At 31.7% G+C, this 15,538-nt stretch overlaps 1 protein-coding gene across 1 annotated transcript; it reads right to left on the bottom strand.

Moving 5' to 3' along the window:
- Window positions 1–5,028: 5,028 nt before the first annotated feature.
- On the bottom strand, window positions 5,029–8,316 carry LOC121741061 (pentatricopeptide repeat-containing protein At4g01400, mitochondrial-like). Its single transcript, XM_042133756.1, has 3 exons — window positions 8,068–8,316; window positions 6,601–6,702; window positions 5,029–6,215 (listed from the first exon to the last, which is right to left on the bottom strand). Exon 3 carries the CDS (start codon window positions 6,147–6,149, stop codon window positions 5,169–5,171), a length of 981 nt encoding a protein of 326 aa, XP_041989690.1. The 5' UTR covers window positions 6,150–6,215; window positions 6,601–6,702; window positions 8,068–8,316; the 3' UTR covers window positions 5,029–5,168.
- Between the last annotated feature and the right edge of the window lie 7,222 nt (window positions 8,317–15,538).

Raw genomic sequence — 15,538 nt, 5'->3', positions numbered from 1 at the left:
AACGATCCAAATTATAGTTTAGAGTTTATACAATATTTAGAGTTTGCATAAAAATTTTATTATATGTTATACGTCTGTGTGTGCATAATTATATTAGTACTACATAAAAAAATTATATGATGAGCGAATGAACAAATCATGGTAGAAAAGTTGACTCAACTTTTGGCCGTCAATGTGCCCTAAACTTACAAACACTTTAAGAAAAAAGTCTCATCTTTTCTTTCATTTTTGTTAATCCCCAAATAATTAACTATTTATATGGCAAGCACCACACAGATTGAACGATTGAACATCCCACATTTCAAAATTTCAAATTATTTAATCGTATAACAAGTAAATATATATTATTAGGGTAGCATTAGGGTACCACCATAATTAGAGTGACAACGTACCACCAATCTCGTACTGCCACGTGACACGTTATCCAGCAATATTAGGGGCGTATCCATCAATAGCATAGTAAGCTTTTTAGATGGATTTCTACATATTGCATGATATTACTACGTGGATTGCTGTGTGCAGTGCTGAGTATTGCTGTATTAGCTATACAACAAAATAACGGTATAAAAAAGCAATATGTCCATATATATACTGCAACTGAAGCATTCTATGCCTATACAACAATAGTCAACAATCTACACAACAATCCATATATTACTATCATGTAATCTGTAAACGCATACTAAATGAATATTACTGGATATATCTCTAATATTGCTGGATAACGTGTCACGTGGCAGCATGAGATTGGTGGTACGTTGACACTTTAAAAAGGGTTGTCATCTTAACATAGTCCTATATTGTTATCATAGATGTTTTAAATAAACATAAACCGCTAAATACTTAATTAGACATATTTTACCGTGTAAGATGTACGATTGCACCATGTTTGAAGCTAAACAATTTCGAGAAGAAAATTAAATTAACATATAAGTTATGCTAATCCCAACAGTTTATTAGTTGCTAAACTTATAATTCAAGTACATTAATTACTTCCGATCTCCTCAAACTAGCCGCCATGTTTTAAATTCACAAGTAAGGGATAAAATTGATCTTAAAAATTACTCGAAATTGTAGACGAATTCTAGTATTTTCCACAAACTTGAAAGTGTTCTTAAAAATCAAAAAATTAAGATCGATGTCAATTTTCCATGGCAGGTCATTCTTCAAACTTAATAGATCTGCGAGACACATTATTCAACGTCGCATTCTAGAATTAGGGCATTAAAATTACACCAATTCATGTATGATTCATCCAGATAAATTACACAACTAGTAGCATAAGATAAAAATATGCCAAAAAATGTCTATTTGGACTGGATTGGGAAAATTGCACGCGTTAAAAGTTTATGATTTTTAATACCACTTTTAAAGTTCATAAAATATAAAAATTTGCTCAACTTTATACTCCCTCCGTTCCGCGGTAGTTGAGTAATGTTAGTAATAATTCCTATATTATGTATAAAACCAATATTCCTATATGTATAAACATCAAATGTTAGTAATAATCCAAATGGCAAATGCTACACGAATCTTTTTACATGGAGTGCATGTTAAAGTTCACGTACCTTTCAATCAAAGAAGCATATTTTATTAAGCCATGGATCATAATTTAACAAGTAAAACAAGTTGAAAGCATGACCAAAGACGACAAACTGCCGAAAACATGCTTAACACCTAAACGTGGGGGCCTTTTCCACATTTGTACTTAATTCATCTACATTAATGTAGTTAATCAACCACTAATCTAATAACTAACTAATTAATTAATTAATCTTTTGGTCCTATATAAACTCCATTCCACAATCACATCTAAACTCTTATTACAAATCAAACAAGTCTAGTGAGTGAGGGAGAGAGAGGGAGAGAGAGGGAGGGATAATAATCATTAATCAATCTCATCCAATTTTGAAAAATCAAAGATGGGAAACAGCCTAAGGTGTTGTTTGGCATGCGTTCTTCCATGCGGGGCGCTAGACTTGATCCGGATAGTGCACTTAAACGGGTCAGTTGACGAGATCACGGGTCGGGTCACAGCCGGAGAGATCCTAAAAAACAACCCGAATCACGTCCTCACAAAACCGTGCTCCCAAGGCATGGCCCGCCGGATCCTCATCCTCTCGCCCGAATCCGACCTCAAACGGGGTTCCATTTATTTCCTCATACCCTCTTCTTCGCTTCCCGCCGACAAAAGCAATAAAATCCTCAAAAAACTCAGCCCCTCCCGGAAAAAGTCGCCGGATGTCGTCGTCGCCGGCGATTCAGCGGCGATTGTCGTCGGGAAGACGCGGGAGAAGAAGCAATCGTCGAGGCGGCACCACCACCGAAGCAGAAGCAACGCCGGAGTTGCTTGGACGCCTTATCTTGAGAGCATTTCTGAGGACTAGTTTTTTACCTTCTATATTTGGAAACAATTTTTTTTACCCCTTTATTATTTATTGGGGGTTTATTTTTCTCTTATTTTGGTTTATAAAATGTGGATAGTTGATGATCTCTTCTTTCTCCTCTCTTGTTTGATTTTTTTTGGGAAAAGGTTATTTCTTAATTTTTACCTCAACAAGAATCCATAAAATGTTGAGGTGTGTACGCACGTGTAATGTGGAGTAACTTTTAAGAATAATATTTTCCCTCTTTCATATAAAAATCCTAGATGTTTTGTGTATTTTGGATGTAAGTTTTAAGGGTGACACGAGTATTCTACAATTTACCATGTTTTCTCTTTGATTTTATGTAATAAAATACCTTAGATTCAAAAACCACAAATCTTTACTGCTACTATTATTAAGATATGAATTAAGACCATCTCCAACCATTTATTCTAAACTCAAATTCATTTTTTAGTGTATGTCATACCAAAAAGTAGTTTTACTCCAACCATTTACACTATATTTAAAATTTACACCATTTTTGGGTATTTGTCTCACAAAAATTTTGCAGTAACACCAAATATGGTGCTATTCCATTGAAAAACCCAAAAAAGAGTTGAGTTTAGAGTATGGTTGGAGCAATTGTCTACACCGAAAATGAGTTTTTGTGTATGATTGGAGATGGTCTAATATTACAAATTTAATTTTATTTACAGTTTAATTATGTGACTAAGGACACTTGGTTACTTACTTGAGTATATAAGTAGTGATTACTATGCTTCTAGCCAATTGGCGAACCATACAAATTATATAAGGAAGTACAATGAATCTACATAAAACTCAATAATTAAATGATCCAATTTATGTATGTGTTGTCTGTAATTTTAAAAAAAATGACTGGTCTTGGCTAAAATTGTTAGTTGACAAAGAAATCTAATATAGATTGTAGTTCCAAACCTTATCATACAAACGAACCCAACATAGATGATCTGTAACAATTATCAAAAGGAAAAATAAATTACAGCGTGATGAAAAAGACAATGTATGTAGCAAAAGAAATATTATTGGAATAAAATAGACTAGGGAGGAAGTATAGAGTTTGTCAATTAAAAGTAAATTTTGTTTTGGAAGTTTAAAATAGGAGTTGTGTTTTGGGATGTAGGAGCAAACAAAAACATTAATAATGGTATCCCTAATTAATATGACTTCTTACACGGAAAGTAATCATGGTTTAGCTGTCACTCATCTCAAATAATCGTTCATCACATATGTTTGATCGGAGCATTAGCCGCCGATGATAGCTCTACAACTGTGCATCCACGCGCCACCATTTATTAATTTTCAAATTATTGTCTTCAATCACCTAAAATAATTATATTCATCAATTAATCAAAGAAATACTATATCTTACCACAATGTATGATGACATAGAGAATAATATACTCCAATAAAATAAATAAATAAATAAATAAATAAATAAATAAATAAAATATTATTTTTTAATGGGCAACCTAAATCAAGTCTAGAATTATTGAATTTTTAACGGATTAATAAAAACATGAACCCAATAAAACTTAACTCAAAACTCATTAATTTTGTGTGTATTCATGTCAGATTTTTATATATTGTTGAAAATTGTCAGCCTATCATATTATATTTTGATGAACACCTTGCCGATATTAAATGGTGGTTTAAATATTATGTTAAATTCTAGCAATATAGAGAACTTCAAATTATTGGTGTGATCCTTGATTTTAGTGAAGAAAAAGCTAAAAGTGATCGTCCCTCTATTTTATAGTTTGCGTCTATCGGTATTAAGTAGTACTACTATTGAGTGATGCTAACGAGTAGCCCACTTCAAATAAATACTATAGTCTATATACATTGGATTTTGATTTAAGTTGTTGGAAGTGAGGGCCAGGTTAGACATGGAATTACGATAAGTTAAACCATTAATAACATTGCTGGGACCAAAATATGTGGTAATACTTGGAAAGCACATTGTTGAAAATGCTCAAACTAAATGTATGTGGTAATAAATTGAGTTTTGGATGGAAGAATTTGGTTGAACACGATTATTAGCCGGTATATTATGTTAAAATTCGATTTAATATGAAGTTGTATATTCAATTGAAACCCTTTCACCAAATCAAATTCTGTACTACCCTTTATTGATATCGCGCACAATAGTCAATGTTTGTACCAAAATCATAGATATTTATATGTTTATATTTTATGTCATTAATAACTTGAAAGAGATTGAAAAACGATAATGAAGAGCTGGCAATTCATTGATTTATAGTAGTAATTGTGAGTTCATATAATTGTGTTTGGCACATGTCATGTCATGTCAAGTTTCCTCTGTATAAATAAATTGACTAAACCACACGTCCCTTTCTCACACTCCAACCTCAGCTTAATTTGGATCACACGCTTTCTTCTTTTGTAACCTATCTTTCTTGGATTTTTGTTTTCGGTGATATTTCTTCATCTGTTTGCTAGGTAATTACTAGTACTACTCCCATTTTATGTGGTGGACTTATACTTGGTAAGATACGACGATGAAACGCAATTTAATTGGTGCAGCATTTTACCTTCGACCGATAAGGAGGGGGTGGGTTTAACCGAAAAATGTGGACGAAATTCCTTGGACACCATTACCTTAATATACCTTTTGGCCTCTTCGTACATGCCCTGATTGCACAAGCCCCTCACTATATTTTGATATGATAACAAATTTGGTAAGCACCCATTTGAAGACATGTCATCAAGAACCTTACAGGCATCAGCAGCACACCCTACCTAGCAATAACCTGAGATAACTGTATTATAATGGACAATATCAGGATTGCATCCCTTTATTTTCATCCGACAAAGAAGCTTGTACGCCTCCTTCAGTTTTTTTTTCCTGCACAAGCTATTCAAAAGAGTAGTGTAGCTTAAACTGTCGGGCACAAATCCTTTGTTTAGCATGTCCTCCAGTAAATCAACAGCTTTATTCATCTGACTCTTTCTGCACAGTGCTTGCATTAGAATCCGATATGACTCCACATCAGGAAGAACATCACGCTTAAACATGTGATTGAACAAAGTATATGCAATGCTCAAGTCGCCATTCAAGCAAAAGGCTCGCATCATGATGTTGTAGGAATTTGTGTTAGGGGGGACTCCATATCTGTGGGCAGCCCGGAACAGGTCAAACGCAGCGCGGAGGAAGTTACTGTTAGCAACAAGGATTTCGAGGATGCAGTTGAGGTGTTTCTGACGGGGCTTAATAATGAATTCAAGAATTGTATAGAATGTTTTGAGAGCTTTCTCCGGTTGGTTTTCATCACCATATATTTGGATGATGTGGGTAAAGAGAGAAGGGGAAATGGAATAATCAAGAGACTTGAGGCTTGAGATAACTGCATTCATGAGAGAGAAATGGCGAGAGCAGCCCAGTTTGAGAATAAGGGTGTGATAGGTAGCATAGGAATGGCGGAAGTTGGGCTGACGTGAAGCCAAGTCAAAGATTTCCTTTGCCAGAAGTGGATCTGTTTGAGAAGCTATCAACTTTTGGATTCGAGCTGGAGAGCCAATAGAAGGTTCTGCTTTCTCCTTTGGCTCACGGTCATATTGTCTGTATCCATACTCTCGTTCATCTTCTTGATTACGATTAATGGGTGCTGAAGAGTATGAACAAGAAGCATTTGGAGTTTCGACAACAACGAAGATCGAGGAGAAGCTAGGTGCATATCTCTGCAACTGCCTGATGTAATTGCAGAAAATGGCATTCGGCATTCTGCAGGTATCACATATGGAATGCTTTCTGGTTTCTATCCCTCAAGTGAATTTAGAATTATAACCCTGAAAGGTAGAAATGTGAAGCAAGTTTAGATTATGAAAACATGACAACAACGCAAAATTTGCATGCATACATTTGTGATCTTGTGTAATCGACAATTCTGCTTGCTATAATATATCTCATAGATGTAAGGACCAAGCATATCATATATATGTAACACCCTTACCCAATTAATTAAATCAAATAAGTGGTGTCACGTTTAACGTTTTGATGCGCTTAACCTCTTATTAAAAACATGTCTTTCCACCGTGTACATTTTTTTTAAAGCATAACAACTCTTGCACACTATTAAATAATTCACCAAACCTGCTAGCAATAAAAAGCTATCAACTATACATATTAAAAAAAACTCAACTAAGCATGCCACGTGTAACACTTCAACTTTACCAGTAAAAGAGATAGCAACTTGACACACGCAGCTGCCCAACAAGTGAGACACCTCGCCACTTTACTCAGCAAAAGGGAGAGATAGGGGGTGAGAAGCTCGTACTGTAATCACATTACAGAATAGTGTCATTACATCACATATACTAAGTTAAAACATTTCCAAAAATCTTCATGTCAACAAGAAAGAAAGTAGTTCAAATTAACTGAATAAGAAATCCCAGCAAAACTGAGCTCTCACGGCTGTCCCAAAATTATAGTACATCTCAAGGTTCATTCTTTTCATCATAATTCATACAACTACTCGTTTTATAGAAAGAAGGTGATTCCCAAGCCAAATTGATAAGCCAAAACACAATTTTCAACTTTAATCCATAAATATAGGTTGTCCAGAAAGTCCTCTGTAATCAACGAATTTTTCATCTTCAAAATAACCACATAATATACTAAGTTAAAGCATTTCCAAAAATAGTGTCATTACATCACATATACTAAGTTAAAGCATTTCCAAAAATCTTCATGTCAACAAGAAAGAATAGTGTCATCTGTAATCACATTACAGAATAGTGTCATTACATCACATATACTAAGTTAAAGCATTTCCAAAAATCTTCATGTCAACAAGAAAGAAAGTAGTTCAAATTAACTGAATAAGAAATCCCAGCAAAACTGAGCTCTCACGGCTGTCCCAAAATTATAGTACATCTCAAGGTTCATTCTTTTCATCATAATTCATACAACTACTCGTTTTATATAAAGAAGGTGATTCCCAAGCCAAATTGATAAGCCAAAACACAATTTTCAACTTTAATCCATAAATATAGGTTGTCCAGAAAGTCCTCTGTAATCAACGAATTTTTCATTTTCAAAATAACCACATAATATTGCATTAACAAGGCAGCCTCAACTTGATATTATCCTAAATTCCATCAAGAAGATAACTTTCTTTATTTAAACTTAGTCTATGATTTCACAAGCTAATACATAGGGTTTAAAACCACTTCATGCTCACATTTTAGTGGCTAAAATAGATTTTTCAGATTGTATACTAATCCCAAAATCAGTTTTTCAACAAATTAATCAAAAATCTCTCAAGTAGCTTATGGCCAACATATTATCCCAAAAATCATTTTTTTTTTATCACTGTCATACTTATTATTTCATAATTTCAAAGTTAAATTACACAAATTTATCACAAATATAAAATCCCCAATTCAAAGAACCCTAATTTTCTATTTTAGAACAAACTGAAATTAAATGCTATTTTCATGATAAATCATTCTAGAAATTCATTCTATAGTCAAATTCCATCAACAAAAATCAGCAAACATTTTAAAATTGAAGTGAGAAAATTGAAAGCTTTTCACTATTGTTCCTACTCATACCTAGAGTCCAAATCGCCCAGCGCCCACTATAAGGCTCAGTACTAGTTTAAAAAGCAAAAACAACATGTTGGAAGGAAATTCAAACCTTCAATAAGAATTTATGAGGGTGGATAAATTGAATGGGATTTAGGGTGGAGACTGATGGTGTGGGCTGACAGCGACGAGGCGGTGGCCGGACAGTGAGAACAGAGGTAGAGGTGGAGGTGGAGCTTTACTGTGAGGAGAGAAAACTGGCGTGGAGAAAGAAGATGAGAAGAGAGAGATACCGCTCTATTTTTCCTTTCCTCACTTTTTCTATCTGACATGTTTTATTTTAGCTGACTCCATTAGTATTTTCTTTTCCAATTTAGTTCTTTTTTCTTTCTATTTTCATTTTGTAATCTAACTAATTAATGCATATAACTATAAATTCTAAATCTTATTTCTATTTCTATCTTCTACTTTATAAATTTGGGTCATTACAAAATACCTAGTACAGACTCAGGCAATTGAATCAATGATGCCAAAACTTGAAAGTATACATTGGTCACTCCTATTCTTATATCTATCAATAACACAAAATTATCTAAGCAGGTTTCATGTGATACATACACCTCTGCCTATAACTGTTTCCAGGTCAGTAGTATGTATGCAAAACGAATGAAAATACAGATCTCTGTCACCTTCAGTAAAATAGCTAGCAAATTTCGCACTAAAAAGCAGCCGTTGGGGACTGAAAAACATTTTGAAAGGATCTAACGCTAAACAGAGGAACTGGACATGAAAACCTTCACAGCCAAGATCTAAGTATCTAACATAGCTAAAAATAAGAAAATTGGCATATATTGACAGAAACTCAAATTTTTGGGCAGGCATGAATTATAAGTATATCCTCAATTATCAATCATGAGCTCAAACAGTACTATTTGCACACCAGCACTTAAAATTCTAGCTCCATTTCTGTAAAGAATAATAATTTATCACAAAAACAAAATAAAATTGGTAGGAAGCAAGGAGGGGGGTTAAGTGGATTCAATCTTACCCTCCACCATTTTTTAAAACGATAAAGCAACCAAACAATCTGGAACAAGGCCATTGTTGTTCAGCTACTTTTCTCAAGTTCAACTGAGATTTCACAGAACTACATTAGAAAAAGTTAATAAAATTACATCTCTGAGCCGACGTTTTCTATCACAAACAACCAAATTTCAGCTTTTTCACCACATAACAACAATTAAAAATATACTATCGATCAGCCTCACATTTAACCGTTCTTGAAAAAACTAAAAAAGAAAATAGAATTTCCTTTCAACAAAATAGGCCATATTATTTGTAAAAGCTCATCCAAATCGTCCAACAACATCACATCTACTGCTTACATAGTAGAGATTGCAATTCTGCCAATTTCCGGCTACCAACAAGCCCATCACATTTTTCACTCTTACTGAAAAGTTGATATCGCGGAATTGATAACAGTAAAAACGAGAATTTGCAATGGGAGATTTGAGATTAAAATAGCCAAAACAATTATACTTTATAGACTAACTGAATACATTAGTGAAAAGAAGGTATACCGGCGCCGGCGGCGTTTGGTGATTGATTGAGACGCGCAATGGGAGAGCAGACTGGAGTAAGGACGAAACGAGATGCGATGTCGGCGAGAAGGATTCGTTGGAAGGAATTGAGAAGAAGAATCAGAGGAAGGAGTTCGCTCATCACCGGAAATTGAAGAAGAAAGAGAAACAAGGCCTAATTGAAAAATACACCAGTGGTCCCATAATAAGAATCATATTTTGTCATTTCAATTTCCACTAACTTACTTCACTCACATTCTATTATAAAACCAATATAAAAAAATGTACATCATTTTCCACTAACTTTTCCAACCAACTATTTTTACATTTCTTAAAAGTCATACCAACACTAAATGTGATTCTTATTATAGGATGGAGGGAATACTTACACTAGCAATATATTTTTAAATTTTTTATTATAGTAGTATCAAATTATCAACATATTTATTTAAATTACAAATTAATCCCATAACATTTTATCAATAAATTTATATAAATTAAATAATTAAAAAAATTTCTTATTAATATATTTATATAATAGAATAAACTGCGAAATTAGTCCCTAATATTTAGAGTTGTTGCACCACATACTACTGACATAAAAATTATCCCCATATAAGCCTAACTTTTTATATAATCATAAAGACAGTTTTTCAGTCATTTTTCAGACAAAAATGCCAAATCACTTGAAGGGCATTTTGGCAATCCCTGAATTCGCTGATATATGAATTATGTCACATTTCTGTCATAAACTACTTATCAGATTTTCTAATAAGTTCTGATATACATACGTGATTAAAGTTTTGTCAGCACATAAAAAAAATTCTTATATCCCTCTATTTCTAGTTAGTGGTAAAAATATACTACTCCCTTCGTCACCCATTAATTGTCCACTTTCGCCATTTTCATGCTTCCCCATTAATTGTCCACTTTCACTTTTTACCATATATGGTAAGTATATCTCATATTTCACTAACTCATTTCACTCACGTTTTATTATAAAATAAAACTAGTATCAACCCCGTGTGTTGCACGACCTATTGAATTTTTCGCATACAAAATTGAAAATTTAAATTAAATAAATTATGATAAAAACTAAAATTATATAGAGTTTTTAAATCACTAATACAATATAAACCAATGACATTAATTTCAAAGCAATCTTGTTTATATTATTAATAATTTTTGGTTATGTCAAAAAATCAAAATAACATTTCATATTGTCTTGTAGATTTTTTTTAATAATGTTGAAATTTTAATTTAATATTTATTTTGGAATTAATTACATTGTTCATCAATCTATTTAATTACTACTCATATAACATTCAATAATTTCACTAATAGAAAATCGATTAACAATAGAAAATTAGTCAAGTCCATTAATAAAAATAATAGAACAAAATGCAACCAAGAAATGAAAATTTTAATAAAAAAAATAGAATCCAAAATCATTTATGCTCATGCAGCTCTGCCCCATCACCCATCGGCCCCATCTATCTCCAATAGTTTCATCTTCTCCGCTCATCGTCTCCAACACTTTCATCGTCCTGCGTCGACACCATCTTCTCAGTCAGGCCAATTTGCTCCCATATGTAGATAAGAACTTCAAACAAAAGTCAACTACAGACCCCATATTGCAATTTCGAGAAATATTTTCGTGAATAATGCGAACACAACTTAGCATTTGTACTATAAAATTTCATAAAATACTTACCAATTTCAAATCCAAATTTGGCAAGGTGAATGCTTCCATGATTTCAACCTTTGATTGATAAAGTTATGGTAGATTGTAGATCACTAACAAATATTATTTTCATTTCAACTATCCCTTCTGGTAAGAACATAACAACAAATATCAGTAATATAATAATCACACTTAAAGAATGTGTAAAATGGAGAAATATAAAAAGATACTATTGATAAAGAGCAAGAATCATACTGAAAGTAGATTCGTTTTGTAGAAAATTCAGTGATATAGGTAAAGGTGATGAAAAAGTGAGTAATAAGCTAGTGAATAACACACATATATACAAAAAATATAGAAGTTATAGCGTGTTAAAAATTTACATTAAATTATTATTAATAAAATTACTAATAATGTGACAGTTACAAAGTTACAAATATTGTAATTTGTGTAACCCTAATTCCATGATTGCTTAGTGCTTATTATTGAAATATTGAGATTAAATTACAATTATTAAAAATTTGTAACGGCAAAAAATTTATAAACCTTTATGAAGAAAACTTCTATGCCACATTTATAAAGAGGTAGTAGCAGCCATATTTTTAAAGTGGATTAATTTTTTGATTGGCCAACCAAAATATCTAAATTTTACAAAACAATCCAAAACTTATAAATATTTGCAGGTCAAAACTAGTCTTTTATATATGTATAGATTAATATATAAAAATGGGATACATACTCCACTAACTTTTTCAACTCACTTTCTATTATATTTCTTAAAACTCGTGTCGGAACTAAAGTGGACAATTAATGGGGGAAGGAGGGAGTACTTACTAGTTATATCATGTATGGAATTCACTGAGAAACCACAAAAATGATGGAAAAGTGAAGTTATTTATGCAATAATATCTAAATTAATCATTTACAGAATAAAAAATATTTCACATTTAATTAAATGACATAGTAATTATTTTCTTGAAAACACTAACATTTAAAATACTACCCCTTCCGTCCGATAAGAATATCCGCTTTTGGTTGGGCATGAGTTTTAATGCACAATTGGTAACGTAAGAGAGAACTAGAAATAACAAGTAATTAAAATATTATTAGTCGAGAATGAGCCTCATCTCATTAGAGAGAAAAGAGTTTCCAAGTTTAGAAATTGCATATTCTTGTGGACGGACTAAAAAGGAAAAACTGCATATTCTTGTGGGACAGAGGGAATACTTCATTATATATCATCGAATTAATTTGTTACACTAAGCCTAACTTAAAACGATTTTTATGATTTGTATTTTATTGGGAATTTTAATTTAGCTCAAACTGAAATTTTCAATATCACACACTCATTCTTCAGATATAAATTTGCATAATTTCTTGTCATTCATGATAAAAATGAAACATGAGTAATATTTTAAAAATATTCAAGCATGTGATTTGATAATGTCCTCAAGAGGAGCTCGAAACAAGGTTTTATTATTCGGAACCTAGCTAGTTGGAAATTAATAAATATCATGAATAATAAATAAGTGTTTCTTGTTGAGTTCACTCTTAGAATTATAAAAATATTAATTAATTAAGTCTATAGTAGACATTAACTAATCAATGGACATTTATATCTTTATCGCGGAAAATAACTCTTTACAAGTGGAAACCTGGATTACTTGTACTTTCAGATTTGGATGGATAATTCAATATTATTACTATAGTGGCCGATAATAATATTCGAATATAGGCTTGTATTAGTTTATGGGTTCAATTTAATTAGAAAAACCAATTGATCCAAACCTCCATAGATCTCTGACTAAGCTCAATATGTAACTTAATATAAATAGGAGAATAAAAGTTTGACATAGACACTTTTTCCCTCTACAATTTTCGTCCCTCTCTCTAGGTAGGGGTCGAATTTTTCTCCTACTTTGTTTGGGAGTTATGTCTTCTTTATTTAAGTCATAGTATTTTGATAAGATCAACCCACACTGATATCGAAAACAGTTCGGGAACCAGTCGGAAGATTTGTGGTCTAGTATTGAAGATTATCACGTGGAGAAGTAGTGAGCTATCTTCGATTCTTTGGAGAATCGGGAAGGTATATTTTCATCTCTGTAGAAAAACATGCTTTAGGTTTCAATTAATCAAAATCATATTTAAATTTAAGTTTTGAGCATGATACATGTGATAATTAAACAAATAGCTTTTATCAAAATAATCTGCTAAATTGATCTAAATTAGCTAATTTATTTGAAATCTCGTTATCAATCCCTTATTTAATACCACTCCTAAATGATATAGAAGCTTCTATTCAGCTCTCTCTCGCTGGGGGTAACAATGTGACATTGACCCACCCACCACCGTGCGCGCGAAGTAACTCCTAATAATATTTTGACCTATTCAAATTAGACTGCTGCTCATCACACGTCACCAATGACCACACAAATCTTTCAATTCGTGGTACGCGCCTAACTTATTTTACCCAAGAACTGCAAAAATGGTCCACGGAATATGAGTTTATCTCGTTCATAGTTTTTAGACTTTAAAAATATCGCTAGATATCCCTAGACTAAGGGTTTATCTCGAAAATGGTCATTTTTCACTGTTTTTGGTCGAAAATACCCTTTTTGGGGTTTTGGACAACTTGGTCTTTTTACAATTTTAACATTTTAAATCTGAAATTATTTCATGCACTAAATCTGATATTATTTCAAAATTATCATTCTTCTTCTCTTTTGTCATTCTTCACTTTGTTTCTTTATTTCAATATTAGATTTAATTTTACAAAATTAAATTTTAAATTTCAATTTTTAAATATCAATAATTTTTTTAATTATAAAAATTATTCAATAACAAAAAATAATAGTCATAATCAATATTTGATAGTGTCTAATATTTAATCAATGAGGTATGACAACGCCTTAGTTTTTATCAATATTTAATAGCTTTAATCATAAATAGATCATATAACACGATTTATTCTGAAATAAATATGCATCTAATGTAAGAATAATATAATTTTCGTTTATTAATTTGAAAACAATCAAAATTTACTATAAAATCTCAACAAAAATACTCCTATATAAAATTTTTAGTAGAATCAAATTTTTAGTCAACTTCATAATATTCAATCACAAGCAATTATAACAACCGAACGAAGGCTAAATAGAATAGCTCTTTTTTCCCATCATGATTAATATTATTTTTCTGTACTTCTTCAATTCAGCTGAATATTATATTAAATAACAAAAATTAATAGTTTTAATCAATATTTATAGTGTCCATGAATTTATAGTTTTAATTAAAAATTTTTATTGATATTTAAAAATCAAAATTTAAAATTTAATTTTATAAAATTAAATTTAATATTGAAATAAAGAAATAAAGTGAAGGATACAAAAGGGAAGAAGAATGATAATTTTGAAATAATATCAGATTTAGTACATAACTGAAATAATATCAGATTTAAAATATTAAAAGTGTAAAAAGACCAAATTGCCCAAACCCCCAAAACCCCCCAAAAGGGTATTTTCGACCGAAAACAGTGAAAAATGACCATTTTCAAGATAAACCCTTAGTCCAGGGATGTCTGGCGATATTCCAGGGACCATTTTTGTAGTTCACTCTATTTTATATTTTCTCTTTATATCTCTGGAATTGCATTCTATTGTTAATTTGTTATCTTCCGAAGCGACACAAATTAATATCATAAAGATAGTATTTTTTTCGTCCATAAAATGTTGTCCAGTTATTTCATTTTGGTCCTCCACACAATATTGTCAATTTTGTTTTCTTTTTTTTATTATTTTATTTTTAGTAAAGAGACTCCACTTTTTATTAACTCATTACACTCATATTTTATTATAAAATTAATACTCCATATAAATGTGGGACCTATTCACTGTTCTTCACATTTTTTAAAATTACTGACGAATCAAACTTGGACAATATTTTGCGGACGGAGGTACCTATGTGCAAGTTAAATGATGTATTTGTCACTGATGTATAACCATAAATGTTAAAAATATGATCGGCTTCATTTCAATGATTTCATCCTTAACACATTCGATTGTATTTAACACTAATTCAGTATTATTGTTCAATTCTTGCCTTATTTTGTTGATACGATGATAATTTGGGATCCATGTCTAGTTTGTAGAACTAGCATATAAAACAACTACTACTACTATATACTCCATCCGTCCGCGAATAGGAGTTCCGTTTTTCATTTTAGTCCGTCCGCGAATAAGAGTCTGATTTACTTTTATCATAGATAATAAGAGAGTCTCACATTCCACTAACTCATTTCACTCACATTTCATTTAAAA

This window comes from Salvia splendens, chromosome 7, assembly GCF_004379255.2.
Source record: "Salvia splendens isolate huo1 chromosome 7, SspV2, whole genome shotgun sequence".
NCBI classification, from domain to species: Eukaryota; Viridiplantae; Streptophyta; class Magnoliopsida; order Lamiales; family Lamiaceae; genus Salvia; species Salvia splendens.
This window is presented reverse-complemented; position numbering and strand designations above follow the sequence as displayed.

What these genes read in the sequence shown, in the direction of transcription:
- LOC121741061 (XM_042133756.1), bottom strand. Translation starts at nt 6,149, where the DNA reads ATGCCGAATGCCATTTTCTGCAATTACATCAGGCAGTTGCAGAGATAT.